Below are 23665 nucleotides of genomic sequence, written 5' to 3'. Positions count from 1 at the left end.
CCATAGCCACACCTTACCAGGCCATAGCCACACATTACCAAGCCGTGCCCACCGAGTCCTGGTTGGGCGCAAGGGCTTCCTGGCTCCACCTCCTGATGACGATGGGCGGGCCACGCCCTTCTTCCCCGAGCTGACCACGTGCTTAATGGAGGGCGAATGCAGTTGGCAATGCAGTTGGCAATGGAGGTTTTGGGCAATTGAAAGGGGAAATCTATCTTATTTGATTCGGTGCAACGCAATGAACTAGTGGAAAAACCAGAGCCTAATACTGACATAGAATAAAGAGATAACTATTTAGAAGGTCCTATGATTTTCTACATGTATGTGATGGACTAGCTAAAGGGATGATCTTTGACCTTTACATGAATGGAGGTATTTGCAGGAATCATTACATTCTTTACAATGGGGTTATATTTACAAACACAGGATTCTCAAATCTGTTACAATATACAGACTTGGCATTTAATATGGAATTATTTTTTTTTCTTGACGGGTTTACATTCTGAACTCAGTATATCAATCCGGTGAGTTTATTTTACCCTTCGGTGATGTCTTTGTTGAAAGAACCATGTCACTGATTGTCTTTCGCAGCAAGAAGTCAATAACAGGATTATATCACAGGTGGCGTGACAAAATGTACGGACCGGTACATTTGACGATTGGCTTCACAATCGGGTATATAAGGGTGGTTGCGTTCTGTATTAGTGGAAAACAACTGCTGCACGTCTACAAAAGTTATTGCCGCTTCCTCTGGAGATGGTCTGTCAACTTGACAATGCTGTTTGTCATGGAGTGGTGGCTTTACAAAATTCTGGCATGAAACAGCGTGCTATTGCTCGGCAGTATGGCATCACTCAAGGTCAGGTGTCAAAGATCCTGAAACGAAATGCTCAGAGGGGTGTCCCTACTCCAATACCGAGGCCAGGACGTCCACGCAGAACCACAAGGAGAGATGATCGCCAGCTGCACCGGTTAGTCTGCAATGGCCGAACCAAGTCAGCTATTCGGCTTAGGGCTGAGTGGCAGCAACTGACAAATGTGCCTGTATCCAGAAGGCTAGTCAACCAACGACTGGCTCAAGCAGGCTATCGCGCCAGGCGTCCCCTGAGAAAGCCACGCCTGACCAGACAACACAGCCAGCGCCGATTGCAGTGGGCCAAAGAGCACCGTCAATGGCAGCCAGGACACTGGAATCATGTGACCTTCAGTGACGAGTCTAGATTTCTGGTCTATCGTCAAGATGGCCACGTCCGAGTGCACAGATAAGTGCATGAAGCCCACAACGAAGATTGTATAGTGCCAAAAGTCCAAGCTGGAGGTGGTAGGGTGACTGTTTGGGCTGCTTTTCATGCAGGGGGCAAAACTGACCTGGTTGTTCTGAATGGAAACCTGAACCAGTTCAAGTACAGGGTCATTCTGGAAGAAACATTGCTTCCATTTGCTCGTGCAGCCTTTCGAGGAAACTTTGTCTTCCAAGATGACAATGCACGGCCTCATCGTGCATGACAATGACAATGCACGCATGATCAAACACTTTCTTGCTGACCGTGGTGTAGAGCATATGGAGTGGCCTGCCATGTCCCCGGATATGAATCCGAAAGAGAACTTGTGGGCAGATTTAACGCGTCAAATCGACAACTTGGACCAGCAGCCTACCTCTGTGCGTGAATTGCAGCAGGCTATTGTCACTGCATGGCAAGCGATTCCTGTCCAAACCTTGGCAAATCTCGTGAACAGCATGCCTCGACTTGTACGTGCTCTCCTGAATGCTCGTGGGGGTTACACGAAGTACTGAACTGTAATTTTACTGTCAGTAATCCCAGTCATAATTTAGCTTTTGTTTTTGTTGAAATTTTTTTTGGCTAATGTGCAAAATAAAGAGATATTTCTGGAAAACGTACAGAAGTTTAACACGGTACTGTCCGTGAATTGAGTTCGATATCAGTTTACATCACTTTCAAGGATCAATTTATTTGCATCGAAATGTCAAATGTGGTTTTTGTTTCTCTTAAAGGTCACATTAACAAAATCTAGAATAATTTCAACATAATTCCAATGAACTTTTGGTTCTAAGTCATCTTGAAAAGTAAGTTCACCCCCACAAAAAAAATATTCCATATTAAATGCCAAGTCTGTATATATATATGTATGCATATATGTATATATGTATATGTATATACGGTATTTATATTTGTATATGTATATATATCTGTAGATAATGTGACGTTATTATTGTTCTCAGCCTCTGCTAACTTTGTTTGCAGGTGCACTAAAAAGGTTGAGGATGATAAAGGAGACAGCACAACCACAGCCCAGCCAGAGATACTCCCTCGCAAACGCACTACTCGTTCTACATCAGCACCCACAAATAAGGGTCAGTGAAATTTGGTAATCACAATTATATGCTCAATTATGAGCAGCTGATGACATGGCAAGGAAACAGAGTAGTTATATGTACATATTTAATTTATTTATGGAACAGAGAGGTTACATGGACTTCTGAGATGTAACTGCATGGTACAGCCATGGCCAAAAATATTGGCACCCTTGCACCTTTTTCAAATAATGCACATTTTCTTCCAGAAAAATGTTGAAATAAAAAAATGTTTTGGTGTCCACATATGTATTTCTTTGGTTTGCATTGGAACAAAACAAAACAGCAGCTGAAAAAAGCTGAAAAAAACACAATCTTATTCCACACAGAAATCCTAAAATGGCCCGGACAATATTACTGGCACCTTTTAGAAGTTGTTAGAAATAATTTGATTTCAAACAGGTGAGTCTCCTTTACTTTGGAATTGAATTCACCTGTGGTGAGTTGCAGGTGCCTGCAATATAGAAATCACTCATTCATCCAGTTTGAATAGAGAAAAGGAGTCATTCTGCTGTTTTGTGTCACTGTGTGTACCGCAATGAGCATGCAGAAAAGAAAGAAAACCAGAGAATTGTCTGAGGAGGTCACACACAAAATTGTAGCCAAGCATGGACAATCTCAAGGCTACAAGTCCATCTCAAGAGACCTTGATGTTCCTGTGTCCACCGTATGCAATGTTATCAGGACGTTTAAGGCCCATGGTACTGCATCCAACCTCCCTGGACGTGGCCGCAAGAGAAAACTTGATCGAAGATTGCAGTGAAGGAATTTTCGAATGGTGGAGAAAGCACCTCGATCAACTGCCAAACTGATTCAAGCTGACCTTCAGACACAAGATACGACAGTTTCAACTCGCACCATCCGTCACCAACTCAATGAAAGGGGGTTCTGTGGCAAGAGACCCAGGAGGACTCTACTACTGAGAGAGAGACAAGAAAGCCTGACTGGAGTTTTCCAAAACACACCTGAACAAGCCAAAATTCTTCTGGGAGATTGTCCTTTGGCCATATGAGACCAAACTAGAGCTTTTTGGTAAAGCACATCATCTCTATGTTTACAGAAAACAAAATGAAGCTTTCAAAGAAAAGAACGCCTTCCCTACACTCAAACATGGAGGAGGTTCAGATATGTTTTGGGGTTGCTGTGCTGCCTCTGGCGCTGGTTGCCTTGAATGTGTGCATGGCATCATAAAATCAGGAGATTACCAAGGCATTTTGGAGCGCAATCTTCAACCCAGTGTCTGAAAGCTTGGTCTCCATGGAAGTTCATGGATCTTGCAGAAGGACAATGACCCCAAACACACTTCAAAAAGCACCCGGGAATGGTTCAAGACAAAACGCTGGACTGTTCTGAAGTGGCCAGCAATGAGTCCAGATCTAAATCCCTTTGAACACCTGTGGGGAGATCTGAAAACAGCAGTTGGGAGAAGGCACCCTTCAAATCTGGGATAACTGGAGCAGTTTGCACAAGAAGAGTGGGCCAAACTGCCAGTAGAGGGGTGTAAGAAGCTCATTGTTGGCTATAGGAAGCGCTTGACTGCATTAATTTTGTCCAAAGGCTGTGCTGCCAAATATTAAGTCTGGGGTCTCAATGATTTTGTCAATGCCGCTTCCACACGAGGTTGTGTTTTTCCAAGCTCTCCATGCTATGCTATCAAAGTAAAGTAGTCCCCCCCCCCCCCCCCTCCCCCGCTTGTATTTTTGTCAAAACTGTATTTTTATTTTACGGTGTGTGTGTGTCTTCTGTGTGTTTCTCGTAAGATCTCGGTGCAAATCGTGCATGCCTGTGTATAATTGTCAGTTGTTCCTGCCACGTTTTTCAGGCCTGGTTCCTCAAGGCTTTCCTGTCTCCTCTCGGCGGTCGTTTTTTGTCCATTTACTTTCGTTCTCTCACTGTATTGCTTTTTCTTTGTCTTTCTTTTCACCCCATACTTTCCCCGATCATCTTACCCTTTATTAAAAGTCTTAATTCAAAAAAAAAAAACAACCCCCATTGCCTTCTCGACCTGTGTTCGTTCGTTCTTCGACCACGTATTTGCCCCACCCATTTTTTTCTCTCCTTTCAAAACTCAATCCTCTCCAGCCAACACCTTTCCAATTCTAGTTTTCACCATACTCCTTCAACTTTCTCCTTCTTCCTCTTATCCACTTTCACTTAACCTTCAAATAAATATATTTACAAAGAATTTTAAAAGTAGGCCTCTCCTCCCGTACAAACACATTTGCTTATACACCTCCCTGTTGCTTCGTTCTCTGCTCTCCTGGCTGTCAATCTCATATTCTTCTGTTCCTGCTTCTGAACCTGTTCTGAATTCCTTAATCTCCCTTAGGAATCTTTCATGCCCTCATTTCAGGAATTTTCCCCAGATAGTTTTCATGGTTTAGTTTTTAAATGTTTAAACCTTCCCCTGAAGTGTTGTATTCTGTTGTATATTATAACACACTTTTCTTCTTTTTCTTTAAAAGATTGTCTTCGATTTGCTCTCCAAATCTCTCCATTTCAAATAAAAATTCAAGTTCTTACAGTTCTTTCTTTCTACATTCCCTAAACTCACCTGCGTTCCATTCCACAACGGATCTCTGACTCGAAAATCACAAGAAACTCATTTTGCAATAAATGTTCGTTTTCCATTAATCGTCCAACACTTTCTAAATCCAAACTCACTCCTCCACTCCTAAACTCCCCTCACCCATCCCTTTCTAATCTCCCCCCTTGCTCCTCCCCTCCTAAACTTCCCCCTCACCCCACCCCTCCTAAACTCCCCCCTCACCCCTCCCCTCCTGAACTCCCCCATAACCCTTCCACTTCAAATCTCCCCCCTCACCCCTTCTCTCCTAAACTCTCGCCTTGCCCCTCCCCTCCTAAACTCCCTCCTCACCCCTCCCTTCCTCAACTCCCCCCTAACCCTTCCACTTCAAATCTCCCCCCTCATCCCTCCCCTCCCAAACCCCCCCTGACCCCACCCCTCCTAAATTCCCCCCTCACCCCTCCCCTTCAAAACACCCCCTCTCCCTATCCCCTCCCCTTCAAATCTCCACACCCTCCTTTTTTCTCCAATTCTCCCCTCCCACCCCTCCTCCTGCAAGCATCCTCCCCGCTTCCTCTCCCTTCCAACTCTTACCTCCATCTCCTCCAACCTTCTTCCTTGCTCTGCCCTTCCCCCCCTCAAACAACACCTCACTGTGCCTCATCCAATCACCATCAAACCTTTTGTCCTTCTCATCCTTCCCTTTCTCTTAGCTCTTCTGAAATCTCTGACACACTATCAACAGCTCTCCCTACCTCCTCCTCCTCTTCCTCATATTACCCTACCCCTCCCCACCCCTGTCCTGTATCCAATGCTCCCCCTTCCCCTTCTTTAACGGTATGGTCCTCAAACATCCGGGGCCTTCGCTCAAACCTGATTGATCTCTTCATACAGGTTGCTTCTGACAAACCAGACTTAATCTGCTTAACAGAATCTTTCCTCCTTCAAGATTTCTCTGATTCCTTAATATCTCTCCCTGGTTACTCCCTCCTCCAATATGATCAGTGGTGTAGTCTATGTGATACGCAGGTATATGCCGTATACCCACTAGGAAAGGTCCAGGATTTCCGTATACCCACTTAAAAATGCGTGAGGATACGTAACAACATAGTTTCGTGACAGAACTTTCACACTTTCATTCATAAAATGCGCTATATAAATAACTTTCATTCATAAAATGCACTATATGAATCAAATTTGATTTGATCAAAATGCAAAGTCAAATGCAAAGCTCACACCAATCAATGCAAAGCAGTTCCTACAAAGTCTGATCAACAGCATGGAGAAGCGCCTCTCATTTGAAGGTGAAATGCTTCATGATCTCAGCGTTCTGGATACAGACAACTGGCCATCAACACCTGGTATACGGCATGGTGAGGCACAAGTGAAACGACTGTGCAGGCGGTTCAATCTTTGTGAAGAGCAAGCAGTTAATGGTATGAGAGATTTCCTTGAGCACCCAGACAGTGAGCCTGAAAGCCTCAAACCACTCATACGATGCATGCAGACCATCCCTTGCAGCACTGCAGAGTGTGAAAGGGGCTTCAGTCTCATGAACAATGTATGCACGGACAAGAGATCTGCACTGTTGTTGTCCAATGTAAGTAATTTGATGATGATCAGCATCAATGGTCCCCCGGTAAGACTTTTGAGTCAAGGAAGTACGTCACAACATGGTTGAGAGGCCATCGCTCTGCCACGCAAGCAAGGAGGAAATGCACACCTCAGATGCCCGAGTACAACTACAAACATATTTGGAAAGCTTTGTAGACTACCAGGCCACCCACCCTCCCCTTCTTACCCCACCCCAAGCACACTGCCAGCAAACCAGGTGGAACAGGAGCTGGGCTGTCTGTTAGTGTTCCATCCTTTTTCCAGGGCTTGTGGACAAACACAGTGAACCCAGTATGGATACTTTGATGATGTTAAGTGCCTTTTCAACCTTTATTTGTTAACACATTCACATAACATCTAAGCTAAATAGCTCTTAACTGGCTGAGTCTTGTTGCTAAAAAATTGAAAATAAATTGATGTTGATAACACATGACCAGTCTTTCAGAATGCTCTCAATGACGTGTAGATGCATACTGTATGCATTAGTGAGTGTGGTGGTGCTTATGGGGTGTCGCTTCAGGACGGGTGTCTATGAGGCTGGAAGGGAAAAATCACAGTATATCCACTACAAAAAACTAGACTACACCACTGGATATGATAGACCTGAGCCTTGTCCTGGAGGTGGGGTTGCTATCTCTATCAAAAACTCTCTTCCGCACTCTCCCTGCACTGCCCTCTCTCAACCTCAACCCCAGGAATACCTCTGGCTATGGCTTCCCCTTCGCTCCCACCTTTTGTTCATATGTGTGTTGTACCGTCCACCAAACAGTGATGACTCCATCTACATCTCGCTGTCTGATAACATAGACCAACCTCTGTCTACTCATCCCAACTCTCTCTTCCTTGTATGTGGTGATCATGCCAGCTGGCTGAGTGTGGGTACCTCTCACACCAGGCATGGCACCTCAGCAAAGGACTTCTGCGACCAACTGAGACTGACACAATCTGTCAATTTCCCGACCCAGATCTCAGTCAACGGAGCATCTTCTCTTCCAGACTTGGTTGTGACAAACTTCCCTGCAAATGTCTGCTGCTCTTCTTCTGCTCCAATCGGTTCATCTGACCATATGCTTGTTAAAGTGGACATCTCTCTGGCCATTCTCATATAGCCTCCTCAGCGTTGACGAGTCTGGCATTTCACTCAGGCCAACTGGCATGGTCTTCAAGCTTCCATCAATCATCTGGACTGGTCTCCCATCTCAACTGCCTCTGACATCAACTCATCCTGGGAATTCTTCCAAAGGAATTTGCTCTCTCTCATGCACAGATTTATCCCATCTCGTCTTCAGTTGTCATACCCTTCCTCCAGCCCAAGGTTCACGGAATCTTGAAAACCACATTTCCAAGCTGGCCTCCAAAGCCAGTCGCCGACTGGGCATTCTCCATCATGTGAAGTCCTTCCTTGGCACACCTGAGCTCCTCACCACATACAAGGCTTTCATCCGCAGCTCAATGGAATACTGCTCTCCCCTCTGGGCTGGTGCTCCTGCCACACACTTAGCTCGGCTTCACGCTGTTGAAACCAAAGCTTTCAGAATCATTGGAATCTCCCGCGATGAAGCTAACTCCGAGGGCCTTTCACTCACTCACCGCAGGCAGGTTGGTGGTCTTTCTGTCTTCTACCGACTCCTCTTCGGCCTTGCTCCCCCTGCTCTGTCTGTGCTCTGTCCCCCAAATATTCCTGCAGGACACAGAAGATCTGCCAGCAACCCTCTTCTGATGAAACTGCCAAAATCAAGACTCTCTGCTCACCTTCACTCCTTCATTCCTCTTTTCTCCCGCATCTGGAACAAACTCCCACACTCTCTTCAATCCCACTCCTCCCTCCAGGTCTTTAAAACAGCTTTTCACCACCATCTCTTGTCTTCCCCCATCCAAAACCTTGATCTTTTCTACCCTCGTTAATTCACCCTAGATCCACTTTTTTGAAATACCGACTTCTTTCCTGGAAGACCTAGCAGTGTCCATGTGTTTTATGCCTCTCCCCCCCCCCCCCCCACCCCCGCATCCCCCTTCCCATGCCTCCTCCCCCCAAGCCCGCTTCCTCCCACAGATCTACCTATGTCCCTGCTCTCAAATGTTTTACTTGTGTGCTTCCCTCTCTCTCCCCATCTCCCGCTCCCGTTATTATATGTTTATATGTGTCCATTTTTTTTTTTTTTTTGTGATTAATGTTAGCTCTTACAGGAGCCTCTATCTTGTATACCAAAAAAAAAAGCTTTTTTCCTTCTGATTTAAATCGATATATTAAGTTCTGAATCAAAAACAAAGGTTCTGTAATATTTACAGTGAAATAAAGAATTGTGGAGACCAAATTGTCAATTTCAACTTATTTTTAGAGAAAATTGTGTTTAAAAAAAGAAAGTGCAAGGGTGCCAATATTTTTGGCCACAACTGTACATGCAGTCAATAGAAGCCCAGAAACAATTAAAGTGTAATCGATATCAGGAAATATTTTTAAAGGCCGTTTGATTCAGTTTTCTATACCTGTCGGCAACATATACAGTGCATTCAGAAAGTATTCAGACCCCTTCACTTTTTTCACATTTTGTTATGTTGCAGCCTTATGCTGAAATCGTTTAAATTCATTTTTTCCCTCCTCAATCTACACTCAATACCCCATAATGACAAAGAGAAAACAGGATTTTAGAAAGTTTTACTAATTTATTAAAAAGAAAAAACTGAAATATCATTTTTACATAAGTATTCAGACCCTTTGCTATGACACTTAAAATTTAGCTCAAGTGCCTCCCATTTCTCTTTATCATCTTGGAGATGTTTCTACACCTTGATTGGAGTCCACCTGTTGTAAATTCAATTGATTGGACATGATTTGGAAAGGCACACACCTGTCTATATAAGGTCTTACAGCTGACAATGCATATCAGAGCAAAAACCAAGCCATGAGGTCGAAGGAACTGCCTGCAGAGCTCAGAGACAGGATTGTGTCGAGGCACAGATCTGGGGAAGCCTACAAAAAAAATCTCTGCTGCATTGAAGGTTCCCAAGAGCACAGTGGCCTCCATAATTCTTAAATGGAAGAAGTTTGGAACAACCAGGACTCTTCCTAGAGCTGGCCGCCCGGCCAAACTGAGCAATCGGGGGAGAAGGGCCTTGGTACGAGAGGTGACCAGGAACCCAATGGTCACTCTGGCTGAGCTCCAGAGATCCTGTGTGGAGATGGGAGAAACTTCCAGAAGGACAACCATCACTGCAACACTCCACCGATCAGGGCTTTATGGCAGAGTGGCCAGACGGAAGCCTCTCCTCAGTGAAAGACACATGAAAGACCGCTTGGAGTTTGCAAAAAAGCACCTAAAGGACTCTCAGACTGTGAGAAACAAGATTCTGTGATCTGATTAAACCAAGATTGAACTGTTTGGCCTCAATTCTAAGCGTCATGTCTGGGGGAAACCAGGGACCGCTCATCACCTGCCCAATACCATCCCAACGGTGAAGCATGGTGGTGGCAGCATCATGCTGTGGGGATGTTTTTCAGCAGCAGGGACTGGGGGACTGGTCAGGGTTGAGGGAACAATGAACGGAGCAAAGTACAGAGATATCCTTAATGAAAACCTGAAACAGAGCGCTCAGGACCTCCGACTGGGCTGAAGGTTGACCTTCCAACATGACAATGACCCAAAGCACACAGCCATGACAATGCAAGAGTGGCTTCGGGACAACTCTGTGAAGGTCCTTGAGTGGCCCAGCCAGAGCCCTGACTTGAACCCAATCAAACATCTCTGGAGAGCCCTGAAAATGGCTGTCCACCGATGGTCCCCATCCAACCTGACAGAGCTTGAGAGGATCTGCAGAGAAGAATGGCAGAAAATCCCCAAATCGAGGTGTGCAAAGCTTGTCGCGTCATACCCAAGAAGACTCGAGGCTGTAATCGCTGCCAAAGGTGCTTCAACTAAGTACTGAGTTAAGGGTCTGAATACTTATGTCAATGTGATATTTCAGTTTTCTCTTTTTAATAAATTTGCAAAACTTTCTAAAACCCTGTTTTCTCTTTGTCATTATGGGGTATTGAGTGTAGATTGATGAGGGAAAAAATGAATTTAAACGATTTCAGCTTAAGGCTGCAACATAACAAAATGTGAAAAAAGTGAAGGGGTCTGAATACTTTCTGAATGCACGCACTGTACATCACCATCTATGACCTCCAGCACAAACACTAAAACCGTCAAGATAATTCAGGGTTCCAAGTGTTGGAACCGTGAATGTCACTCTTGATTCTTTTTCCCCACATGTAATATCTATCATCCTATCCAGCAGTGCACATCTATCATCCTAACAGCACCATGTTTGCTTGGTTTTTAATTTGCGATTTTCTTCGGCAATGTGGGTCACGCAACACCAGGGAAGGGGTTAGCATGCAGCATAAGAGGGGCGAGGTGAGGGAAGGTAGTAATCCCACGTTTTACCACAAGTTGACATTCCATGTGTGTCTCCCACATTACGCACAAGGGCTTTATGTGCAACAGACAGAGCCTGGGTGCATCAGAGAAAATTTGCTATAATTTTAAATTTCATTGTAAACATTTTCATTAAATTTTAAACTTGGAAATTTGCCTGGAAAATGCTGAGGCACATTCCTTTTGCCGGCAAACGTCGCAGGATTGTGACTCCACCATGGAATAATCACCCAGGCTTGGCACGGAGGAATCTCCTTTGAGCCTTGCCAGATGAAAACCCCATTGGTTGCTGATATCACTATCACCCAACCTCTCGCCCCTGTTGTTCAGTGCTGTCAACTTCAACATCTCCCAAAGAACACTGATCAGAGGGAGAACATGTAAATGTTGAAATGGAATAATGGCCAGGCCATTACTTTTTACCATTTCAGCTAGAGTGATCGATTTTTCACCACAGCTTTATTGTGATAATTTCGGAGAAGGCAAATTAATAATTTTGTCAAAAGGTCAAAAGGTCACATAAAAACGTCAATTTTCATCCAATTGACCTGAAATTTAAATTTACAATTTGGGTTTTGTCATCAAATTTTCAACAAAGCTTTATTATGAGAATATGGAGAAGGAAAGTTAATTCGGTCAAAATGTCAAAAGGTCAAAGTTCAGTGTCACGTAAGATCGCCAATTTTCACCAGATTGACCTGAAATTTAAATTTACAATTTGGGTTTTCTCATCAAATTTTCAACAAAGCTTTATTATGAGAATATGGAGAAGGAAAGTTAATAATTCGGTCAAAATGTCCAAAGGTCAAAGTTCAGTGTCGCATAAAATCGCCAATTTTCACCAGATTGACCTGAAATTTAAATTTACAATTTGGGTTTTGTCATCAAATTTTCGACAAAGCTTTATTATGAGAATATGGTGAAGGAAAATTAATAATTCGGTCAAAATGTCAAAAGGTCAAAGTTCAGTGTCACATAAAATCGCCAATTTTCACCAGATTGAGCTGAAATTTAAATTTACAATTTGGGTTTTCTCATCAAATTTTCAACAAAGCTTTATTATGAGAATATGGAGAAGGAAAGTTAATAATTCGGTCAAAAGGTCAAAGTTCAGTGTCACATAAAATCGCCAATTTTCACCAGATTGACCTGAAATTTAAATTTACAATTTGGGTTTTGTCATCAAATTTTCGACAAAGCTTTATTATGAGAATATGGTGAAGGAAAATTAATAATTCGGTCAAAAGGTCAAAAGGTCAAAGTTCAGTGTCACATAAAATCGCCAATTTTCACCAGATTGACCTGAAATTTAAATTTACAATTTGGGTTTTGTCATCAAATTTTCGACAAAGCTTTATTATGAGAATATGGTGAAGGAAAATTAATAATTCGGTCAAAATGTCAAAAGGTCAAAGTTCAGTGTCACATAAAATCGCCAATTTTCACCAGATTGAGCTGAAATTTAAATTTACAATTTGGGTTTTGTAATCAAATTTTCAACAAAGCTTTATTATGAGAATATGGAGAAGGAAAGTTAATAATTCGGTCAAAAGGTCAAAAGGTCAAAGTTCAGTGTCACATAAAATCGCTAATTTTCAACTGATTGACCTGAAATTAAAATAATTTGCATATTGGGTCACTGAATTGGTTCACCAATGAATAGCTACAAGCCGATTTTTTTTTTTTTTTTTTTTTTTTTTTTTTGAGGGATCAAAAGGTCAAGATTGCGTAAAATCACCAATTTTCATTTTGTATTTTTTTTTAACTGCTTTCGTTATTTTGCGCATACGGAAGAAGAAGAAGACGTCTGAATACAAACTGACGCAGACGTGCTTTGCATTTTCAGATAGTTTCTAGTTTTTCGTTGTTCTTCTCCTCCACTTCACTTTATAAGGGGTGATGTCAATGATATATCATCATATATCAACACAACTTGCATTGCGCATATCTGCTCAGCCTGTCATGACGTCATGGCTAATGACATCCCGTGGCTGTTGTCATGCAAAAATTAACGGACTTTTGATAATGGCTGATAAAAGTTTTTTCGTGCCAAATTTTTTTTTGTATCGTTGCAAAAATTATTTTTGTATCGTTGCATTTTCAACCGCTGGCAGGATGGCCAAGCCTCCTGGAGTTTCGCTCTCTCGCCTCTAAGCGATGAAGCCTGGGTCTGAATCCCAACGCAGCTATAAACTGTCATGCCGGTGTTTCACAGGGAGGGTCTCTCGGATGGACGTTAAACTGGGTGTGCCATCTGCCGACATTAGTTTGTGGACATTAAAGATCCCAAGGTGTCCTCCGTGAAGAGTGGGCGAGTTATCGCCGGCACCTTGAATAAATTACAAATTCCTGCCCTGACTTCATGTGCCGGAGTGGCGACCCATCCAGGATTGTAATCCCAGGGAAGAAACTGCTTCAGCAGCACTGACGTCCTGCATACAGCATGGTACATGAATGAATGAATGAATGAATGAATGAATATATTTTCGATACCTGTTCTAACAGTGGTGGTGGTTTTGGTAAAGCAAGTATTGGTTTATGTGCTTCCTTTAACTGCTCGAGTTTGACGATCGCTGTTCTGTGGTTGCAGATGTGCCGGTGGCTACTCACACACAGTCAAAACGAAAGAAGAAGTGATGGTCGACCCTTACCCATCTTAAGACTCCATCCTTGGCTGTTAAATACTCCTTGGATTGGATTGACACACCAGCTCTTATAAATGTATAAAAAAATTAAGTTGTGTTATAATGCCAACTTTGTGGACAAAAGTACTTGCAAACTTTGTGTTGAAGTTTTACAGATTCTTTAACTACCATATTTCTTGCTTTAATGGCACCTCCTGGGAAAAGCGAATTGCGACAACTTATTATTCTTTCGTTTTTCATCATTCACTTATTGCAGTTTTCCTGATTATGAAATATGTGCACGTTTGTGAGTAGTAGTATATACTAGAAATGCAAGACAAAATTGATCCGTTGGTCTTTTGATGTTTTCGTTAACTCTTATGTATGCTGTAAATAAATGTTTTTCGTGAAGTAGCAGTGATTTTGTTGGTGCTGCACATGTACTTTTTTCATTAAACATTCACTATGTTTTATATCAGTCTTTTCCCCTTTTTTTTTTTGGCCTTTTCACTAGGCTTTTTTTTCACTTTCACATTCACTGTTTTATATCAGTCTTTTCACTTTTTTTTGTTTGGCTTTTTCACTTTTTCACTTTCACATTCACTATGTTCTTTATCGGTCTTTTCACTTTTTTTGTTCGGCTTTTTCACTCGGCTTTTTCACTTTTCACTTTTTACTTTTTCACTTTTCACTTTTTCACTTTCACATTCACTTTTATATCAATCTTTTCACTTTTTTTTAGGCTTTTTCACTTTTTCACTTTTCACTTTTTTTTCACACATTTGCACTTTTCACTTTTTTTTAGGCTTCTTCACTTTTCACTTTTTCACTTTTTCACTTTCACATTCACTATGTTCTTTATCAGTCTTTTCACTTTTTTTTTGTTCAGCTTTTTCACTATAGTGTAGCAGCATAGCAAACCTGTTGTGCATTTTGTGATACAAGCACCAAATTTGGCACAAATGTACATTAATATGTTGCGAACATTTTCAGATATTGGGCCACTTGAAATTCCGTAATTTTTTTTTTCTAATTTTTTCAAATTTCGTAATTTAACATTTTTCGGGTGACACCGTCACAATTTCGGTCTTCGAGGCCGGCCGATATAGTGGGGCGGCTTAGCCCAAATATTCAAAAGAATTGTGCATTTTGTGATACAAGCACCAAATTTGGCACAAATGTACATTAATATGTTGCGAACATTGTGTGGTCAGCAATGAAGACGAGAGTCTGAATTACATGTATGCAAAAGACCTTGTGAACCAGTGAAGCAAATACACGGGTAAGCATGAATTAAATCTAGGGCATGATATAATTTCCATGATGTTTACCTCTACACTCAATGGTGGAAGGAGGTAATGTTTTGATCCCAGCTTGTCTGTATGTCTGTTTGTCTGTTAGTCCACAAAATTCCAGACAAAGCTTGTAGTAGTGGTAGTTGTAGTGGTGATAACAGAAATTGTTATATAGAACTGAACTTATATTATTATTATATGCAGAAAATAACTTCATTTCTATATGCCCTGCAGTGGACAGGTTAATTGGTTTATGCACTGAAGGGGTCACCCTGGTGTGCACTGCTGTGTTCTGCCTCACTGAGTTGTTCAGGTATGATGTACTCAGCACAAGCTTCCGGTCGGCCCGGAGGTGGGGGTGTGGGGCCTGTCACGGAACGTCAAAACAAACGGCCTGCCGGGGCCGCCCAAAAGTCGGGCGTGAGGGGCGCGTCCACTAATGGAACGCCTCTCGCTTCCCAGATCGAGGGCCACGTGGTCAGGAGAACCTCGCCCCTTCCGGTCACACTTTGCCTATCGGCCGGCCTCGAAGACCGAAATTGTGACGGTGTCACCCAAAAAATTTGAAATTACGAAATTTGAAAAAATTTGAAAAAAAAAATTACGGAATTTCAAGTGGCCCAATATCTGAAAATGTTCGCAACATATTAATGTACATTTGTGCCAAATTTGGTGCTTGTATCACAAAATGCACAATTCTTTTGAATATTTGGGCTAAGCCGCCCCACTACTAGGCTTTTTCACTTTTCAGTTTTTCACTTTTTCACTTTTCACTTTTCACTTTTTCACTTTCACATTCACTTTTATATCAATCTTTTCACTTTTTTTTGTTTGGCTTTTTCACTTTTCACTTTTTCACTTTCACATTCACTATGTTCTTTATCGGTCTTTTCACTTTTTTTGTTCGGCTTTTTCACTCGGCTTTTTCACTTTTCACTTTTTACTTTTTCACTTTTCACTTTTTCACTTTCACATTCACTTTTATATCAATCTTTTCACTTTTTTTTAGGCTTTTTCACTTTTTCACTTTTCACTTTTTTTTCACACATTTGCACTTTTCACTTTTTTTTAGGCTTCTTCACTTTTCACTTTTTCACTTTTTCACTTTCACATTGACTATGTTCTTTATCAGTCTTTTCACCTTTTTTTTTGTTCAGCTTTTTCACTAGGCTTTTTCACTTTTCAGTTTTTCACTTTTTCACTTTTCACTTTTCACTTTTTCACTTTCACATTCACTTTTATATCAATCTTTTCACTTTTTTTTAGGCTTTTTCACTTTTTCACTTTTCACTTTTTTTTCACACATTTGCACTTTTCACTTTTTTTTAGGCTTCTTCACTTTTCACTTTTTCACTTTTTCACTTTCACATTCACTATGTTCTTTATCAGTCTTTTCACTTTTTTTTTGTTCAGCTTTTTCACTAGGCTTTTTCACTTTTCAGTTTTTCACTTTTTCACTTTTCACTTTTCACTTTTTCACTTTCACATTCACTTTTATATCAATCTTTTCACTTTTTTTTAGGCTTTTTCACTTTTTCACTTTTCACTTTTTTTCACACTTTTTCACTTTCACATTCACTATGTTTTATATCAGTCTTTTCATTATTTTTTTTGGGCTTTTTCACTTCACTTTTTCACTTTTCACTTTTTTCACACTTTTTCACTTTTCACTTTTTTTTAGGCTTCTTCACTTTCCACTTTTTCACTTTTTCACTTTCACATTCACTATGTTTTATATCAGTCTTTTCATATTTTTTTTTAGGCTTTTTCACTTTTCACTTTTTTTCACACTTTTCACTTTTTTCACACTTTTTCACTTTTCACTTTTTTTTTAGGCTTCTTCACTTTTTCACTTTCACATTCACTATGTTTTATATCAGTCTTTTCGCTTTTTTTTTAGGCTTTTTCACTTTTTCACTTTTCACTTTTTTCACACTTTTTCACTTTTCACTTTTCTTCACACTTTTTCACTTTTCACTTTTTCACTTTTTCACTTTCACATTCACTATGTTTTATACCAGTATTTTCACTATTTTTTTGGCTTTTCACTTTTCACTTTTTCACTTTTCACTTTTTTCACATTTTTTCACTTTCCACTTTTCACTTTCACATTCACTTTGTTTTATATCAGTCTTTTCACTTTTTCACACTTTTTCACTTTTCACTTTTTTTTAGGCTTCTTCACTTTTCACTTTTTCACTTTCACATTCAGTATGTTTTATATCAGTCTTTTTACTTTTTCACTTTTTCACTTTTTCACTTTTCACTTTTTTTTCACACTTTTTCACTTTTCAATTTTTGTTAGGCTTCTTCACTTTTCACTTTCACATTCACTATTTTTTATATCACTTTTCACTTTTTCACACTTTTTCACTTTTCACTTTTTTCGGCTTTTTCACTGGGCTTTTTTCACTTTCACATTCACGATGTTTGTCTTTTCAGTTTTTTTTCACTTTTCACATTTTTCGGCTTTTTCACTGGGCTTTTAAAAAAAACTTTTTCACTTTTTCACTTTCACGTTCACTATGTTTGATATCAGTCTTTTCACTTTTTTTTTAGGCTTTTTCACTAGGCTTTTTCACTTTTCACTTTCACATTCACTATTTTTTATATAACTTTTCACTTTTTCACACTTTTTCACTTTTCACTTTTTTTCGGCTTTTTCACTGGGCTTTTTTCACTTTCACTTTTCACTTTTTCACTTTCACATTCACGATGTTTGTCTTTCCAATTTTTTTTCACTTTTCACATTTTTCGGCTTTTTCACTGGGCTTTAAAAAAAAACTTTTTCACTTTTTCACTTTCACGTTCACTATGTTTGATATCAGTCTTTTCACTTTTTTTTTAGGCTTTTTCACTAGGCTTTTCAATTTTCACTTTTTCACTTTCACATTCACTATGTTTTATATCAGTCTTTTCACTTTTTTCTCACTTTTTCACTTTTCACTTTTTCACTTTCACATTCAATATGTTTTATATCAGTCTTTTCATTTTTTTCACACTTTTTCACTTTTCACTTTTTTGCTTTTTTGCTTTCCACTTTTTCACTTTCACATTCACGATGTTTTATATCAGTTTTCATGGTGTAGCAGGAGACCTCAATTCTTTCAGAGAGACGAGTGATCTTTCCCATCGCATTGGGGATCTACGTTTATACCTGAATAGTCTCACCACCTTTTTGCAAATCAAGGTAAAAGCAAATTGCTGCACGTAAAGGATGAGAAGAACCACGTGCACCACTCGGCGGAATTTGTGGTTATCAAGCGGCCGCTCTGAATATGGGAGGTCGACGGTTCTATTCCGACCCCGGCCGAGTCCCACCAAGCACCAACACATGGTATGTGTTGCTTCCTTGGTTGATGCTCAGCATTTAGAGGATACAGCATGGCACAAACCCCATGGGTGTCCCGAACCCCTCGGTGGACTGGGACATTTCTTCTCGAGTTTGGCCGACTGATTTCGGAGAGTATGTGAGCACATACTCTCCGAAATGTTATGTGTTATGTTTCATGTGTTACGTGTGTTATGTTTATGTTACGTGTGTTACGTTAAATGTTTCATGTGTTACGTGTAGCTCCACTATCGTTATATGTTCGACCGCAGTGATTGGCTGACGTCTGTAGGTGGCAGCTCTCTTATGAGCCTCAGATACTGCAGAAAAAATATATTCACAATTAGAACATTTTGTAGGTGTTTTTTTTCCAGTTTAGCCTGTTTATTTTATTGTTACCTCGCTATAAACATATTGTATCTCCGTTCAGATAATGGCCTAACACTGTTTTCCAAAAGGAAACGGAGCAAGAATTTGGGTCAGAATATTTTCGAGAGATCAACCCCGTCCCCTCCACCCGACTTCTTCCAAAGTTTTGCTTCGACGTTGCTCTCAGCGCTTGTGTAGTTTGTCGTCACTCGTCAGCACAGAATCAGTGCTGCTGATTGCACGTGCTGTATATTACTGTAAAGTGTTCGGCTGTCGTCTCAAAAATAAATTTACATTTTAAATATTCATATCGCGTATATTTTATAACGTAACACCTATGACATGCACGTGTTGCAATAGCCTTAATAAAATCGTCATATTTTCTTTTTTAAAGTTTTGCTTGAAAGTGTGTTACTCTGAGCGGTGTATAACCTACAACGCTGTGCTGTGTAATAAACTGAATCGAAACTTCGACGCGGAAGTACATCTTTCGGGCCGATTTACTTGTGCTTTCTCCACACCCCGTTGGTTTAATAATGTATAAATTTAGTTAAACATGCTAAGTACGACTGATAACCGTACGTATTTCATCACTATCATACGTTTACGATGCCGCTCCACTGAATAATAAGATGCATGGAAAAAAAAATTTTCTACAATTTCAATGAACTTCGACATACATGCAAGACAATATTTTCGACGTGTAGCTGCAAAGTAAATTTTTACTAATAATAAAAATAACACGAGACGTCGTGTTGCAATGGTTAGAGCATCCGGTTTGAGCCTCAGTGGGCGGTCGTTGGAACCCCGCCTGAGTCATACCAATAATTTTTTTTAACATTACTGAATTTTTACTCAGCATTTAAAAAAAGTTTAAAAAACCAGAGGTCGGCAACCATTACGCGGACTTGATGACGCTCCTGTACTTAAAATAACTCGTTCTTTCCTCATAAACATGATAAAGAGCGGGAAAAAGCAATACAATTCGTCGCACCTCACGTGCAAAGAATAAAAGTAAAAGTACGTATTTAATATCACCTCATAATTAGTTATAAATATTCAAATTGTCAGATACGGAATGCGAAATGTTCCATATTATATAATATATTTATAATTTAGTGACGAGGAAGTAATAATCCGTTCACCAATGACTGCCCTCTTGTGGATCTGGTTGGACGTTTCGGAAGTCTTGTTTCCTCAGTAAACGGTAGAGATTCGTTGTTTGTGTGGATTTGAACAGAATCGTTTGCATTTATCGGAAGTGTTTTTAGTTCGAGGAAGAGAGCGTTTTTATCTGTGGCAAATGGAGTGTGCTTCGAATTGAGACGCCAGAGCTGTGAGGAAATTGTAACTTCAGGAGGGAGGTGAAGGGACACTTTGTGCCGTACACCTGGAAAGGTCACCTGAGCGACAACGATCACGTTGGATCACTCAGGTACAGTTTGGGCGGCCTTTCATTTGTTCGAGGTAAGTAAGGCCTGAGCATGTTACCGATTCGAAATGGCATGAGATCTGTGGAGGTTGAACGTGTTTATATGGTGGAGTTAAAATGATCTTGAGGATTGAGTGCGTCTCACGTCTCGGGGTACGAGTGTGGAGTGTTTGAAGCACGGTCTTTAAACATGTGCGGGTTCAAAAGGTCAGGTTTTTGTGTTGAGAGAGTGTCCTAAGTCAATACGGCAAACCGGACCCTCTTCTGACGTGCTCTTCTTTCTATCCCAGATCGCATCATGTTCTGTGTGGGTAGATGCCGGTGACAGACCGACCCAGATGGATGCATCCCCGGAATCCCATCTCCCAGGCAACTAATACCCAACTGCAACAGTATGGCGATGCAGCTTCAGGAGTGGCAGAAGACAGCGTGGAGATTGGGGAGGACTGGGAAGCGCCCTCAGTACCGCCTCGGACTGTAACGCCTACGGTGGAGATCGACGGGAGTGACGGTCCTCCGCCCTTGCCTCCTCGATGCCCCTACGGTTGGGCATTGGTGGCCGAGGAAAGGCAAAGAATGAGGGAAAGTCGCTGGGCATTTATCCCTGACTGTGACAGTTATTATCGCACAGAGCCCATAGAACCTGGCCCGGCGGCGGAGGATCCATCGAAAGACGGCGAAGTGGAAGATCGTGAGCGACGGAGCTTTGGGGACGAGACGGAAGGTGGCGAGGGAAGAGGGAATCGTGAAAATGATCTTCCGGGTCTTGGGAGAGAAAACTATGAGAATTGGCACCAAAGCCGAGAGGCGAAAAACGAGATGCTCGACGGTGATGCACAAGAGAATAATGGTGGTGATGAAGGTCGCACGGAGGAAGCTGCGACTTGTGTTGAAACTTTGGAAAATAGGGAAGAGGAAACGTGTTCTGGTTTATTGAACGAAAAAGGAACTGAAGTGGGGGTGGACGGAAATGGAAATTCTGGCAATTGCAGTGATGGAGACAAAGTGAATGTCACCCAAGATCTAGGTCATGAAGAATTGACGTTTCAGGAACCGGCGGTCTCCGCGACCATGTGTGCCATACTAGACGCGTTGGACAACAGGTTGCTTGTCACCGTGAAAACCCAGAAGAGACGAGCTCCTCTCCCTCCACTGTCGGCTTCGCTCCCTCCTCCTCTCTCCCCCATTGTTTTACCCGCGCAATTCCCTCTTGGTCCACACGAATTCTCCAACCCGTCGACTCGCCTTCATCCCCATCTCCGTTCTCTTGCTCTGTCTCACTGTGCCTCACAAGATACTGAGGATCTAGATCAGAACGTGAACATACGTAGCGGAAGGAGGCACTCGGTGAGCAGCGGTGTTTATTACATGTGCACAAGGAAAAGGAGGAGCGATTGGAGGTTTGGGGCCTAACTTGAAGAAATTTATATTAAGAAAGGAAAAGGGGTTGAAGTGGAATGATGGGAGACGGAGAAGGGAGGCAAAAGGGTTACCGGACGAGTGAGGATGGAGAGTAGGGATGAGATGGGAATAATGGGGGAAGAGAAAGGGGGGAATGTTTTATTCCAACCGGATGGTCGAGTGGTTCATTACTCTTACCTACAGTTCTGTGGGTTTGTGGTTCGAGTCCCGTTCAGGGCACATTTATAACTCGGAAATTTTGTAAATCATGACTTTGTAATGGCCTCACCTTAATTACCAGACTTGGTGTTGTAGTTGTTAGAGCATCCACTTCGAGTCTTGGAGGTCGGTGGTTTGATCCCCGGCGGAGTCATACCAAAGACTTTATAAATGGCGGTGTACCTAATAAATAATTTAGTTGGACGTGACTATTAATTAATACCTCTTTATCTCTGGTAAATCCCCTTTATATAATTGCTGATTACTCCACCCTGTGCCGTGACATCCCTCATCCTTCAGAAAGGCAGGCAGCAGCGTCTTCCCTCTCTTCAGATCTCGATGGAATCACAAACTTGTCAAGCACTTGGAATATGTCTTTCAATCCTGACAAATCCCATACTCTCGCTATCTCGCTCCGGAAAGACCGTCTGGCAACACCTTCCTCCACCACTCCCCCCATTTCGCTTCCTCCTCCATCCCATCGACCCCAGTCAGTCATCCCAATTGTCATCTCCAGTCATATCCAATCATCTCATGTCCCATCAGTCATCCCAACTCTCTTCTCCAACGCTGCATACCTCACTTTTCAACACTCTCATACTTTGACCTATCTTTTATCAGTCCATTGGCATTCGCTGCATGTTTGAGTGAAACATGCCGCTCGGTGCTTCCGAGCAGACACCAATTCCACATTGCATGCATGACAGGGAATAGCAGGAAATATGTAAATCGACACAGCACATTTAATACAACTTCACATCTTTAATGGTACCATAAAATGGGGTGAATAGGGACAGCAAGGTGAATAGGGACACAAACTGAAAAAAAGTTCGGAAACTTTTTTCGCTGAAAATTGATAACCATACTGATTTGTTGATATTTGGGTTGAAAGTGTTCTCTTGTTTTTTTTTAAAAGCAACTTATAGTCCCTATTAACCCCATATATGGGTTAAATAGGAATAAATAGGATTTGTATGGTTGTCCCTATTGACCCATAAAACGGGGTGAATAGGGACAGTCAGTAATACAAAAAAAAATAATCAAGAAACAGGGACTTTTTTCGCTGAAAATTGATAACCATACTGATTTGTTGATATTTGGGTTGAAAGTGTTCTCTTGTTTTTTTTAAAAGCAACTTATAGTCCCTATTAACCCCATATATGGGTTAAATAGGAATAAATAGGATTTGTATGGTTGTCCCTATTCACCCCGTTTTATGGGTCAGTAGGGACAGTCAGTAATACAAAAACAAATAATCAAGAAACAGGGACTTTTTTCGCTGAAAATTGATAACCATACTGATTTGTTGATATTGGGGTTGAAAGTGTTGTCTTGTTTTTTTTTTAAAGCAACTTATAGTCCCTATTAACCCCATATATGGGTTAAATAGGAATAAATAGGATTTTTATGGCTGTCCCTATTCACCCCGTTTTACGTAACACCCCGTTTTACGGGTGAATAGGGACAGTCACTAATACAAAAAAATAATCATCAAGAAACAATCCTGAGTTTCCAACTTATTGCTAAATTGATAGCTCAGATGGATGCACATAATATGCAGCCATAATATAAACCATGGTGCCAATGGAAAAAAAATATGGGATAAAAAGTTTCTCCAAACTGTCCCTATTTCTTGATGATTCTTTTTTTGTATTAGTGACTGTCCCTATTCACCGGTAAAACGGGGTGAATAGCGACAGCCATAAAAATCCTATTTATTCCTATTTAACCCATATATGGGGTTAATAGGGACTATAAGTTGCTTTTTAAAAAAACAAGAGAACACTTTCAACCCAAATATCAACAGATCAGTATGGTTATCAATTTTCAGCGAAAAAAGTTTCCGAACTTTTTTCAGTTTGTGTCCCTATTCACCTTGCTGTCCTTGCTGTCCCTATTCACCCCATTTTACGGTAATAATTTATTTGTCTCATGTATTGGACATGTTCTGGTCAGGCCTGACATTCGACTGAAGGTGGTTGGGGCAGGAATTTGTAATTTGTTCAGGTTGCCGCAAATAACTCACCTACTCTTCATGAAAAAAACAAACCACCTTGGGAT

The 23665-nt window shown here is 41.2% G+C and overlaps 3 protein-coding genes across 5 annotated transcripts in view; 2 read left to right on the top strand and 1 right to left on the bottom strand.

The window, feature by feature from the left end:
* The window catches only part of LOC137438652 (uncharacterized), a 138197-nt gene extending 124167 nt beyond the window's left edge, over positions 1 to 14030 (top strand). For both annotated transcript variants that reach the window (XM_068133878.2, XM_068133877.2), the window contains 2 exons: positions 2265 to 2374; positions 13524 to 14030. In XM_068133878.2, coding sequence (XP_067989979.2) covers positions 2265 to 2374; positions 13524 to 13570 — 157 coding nt within the window. In that variant the 3' untranslated portion in view covers positions 13571 to 14030. The remainder of the gene's footprint in view (positions 1 to 2264; positions 2375 to 13523) is intronic.
* The window catches only part of CENATAC (centrosomal AT-AC splicing factor), a 480847-nt gene that overhangs the window by 333286 nt on the left and 123896 nt on the right, over positions 1 to 23665 (bottom strand). The window lies entirely within an intron of this gene.
* The window catches only part of LOC137438656 (phosphatidylinositol 4-phosphate 3-kinase C2 domain-containing subunit beta), a 156264-nt gene continuing 152360 nt past the window's right edge, over positions 19762 to 23665 (top strand). The window contains exons 1-2 of one of the 2 annotated variants that reach the window (XM_068133889.2): positions 19762 to 20019; positions 20275 to 21331. In XM_068133889.2, the coding sequence (XP_067989990.2) occupies positions 20300 to 21331 (1032 nt within the window). In that variant the 5' untranslated portion in view covers positions 19762 to 20019; positions 20275 to 20299. The remainder of the gene's footprint in view (positions 20020 to 20274; positions 21332 to 23665) is intronic. The other variant, XM_068133890.2, reaches the window with a different exon arrangement.

The sequence above is a fragment of the Myxine glutinosa genome, chromosome 13, assembly GCF_964187855.1.
Source record: "Myxine glutinosa chromosome 13, kmMyxGlut1.1, whole genome shotgun sequence".
NCBI lineage: Eukaryota > Metazoa > Chordata > Myxini > Myxiniformes > Myxinidae > Myxine > Myxine glutinosa.
The sequence above is the reverse complement of the archived record's forward strand: the minus strand, read 5'-3'. Positions and strand labels throughout refer to the sequence as shown.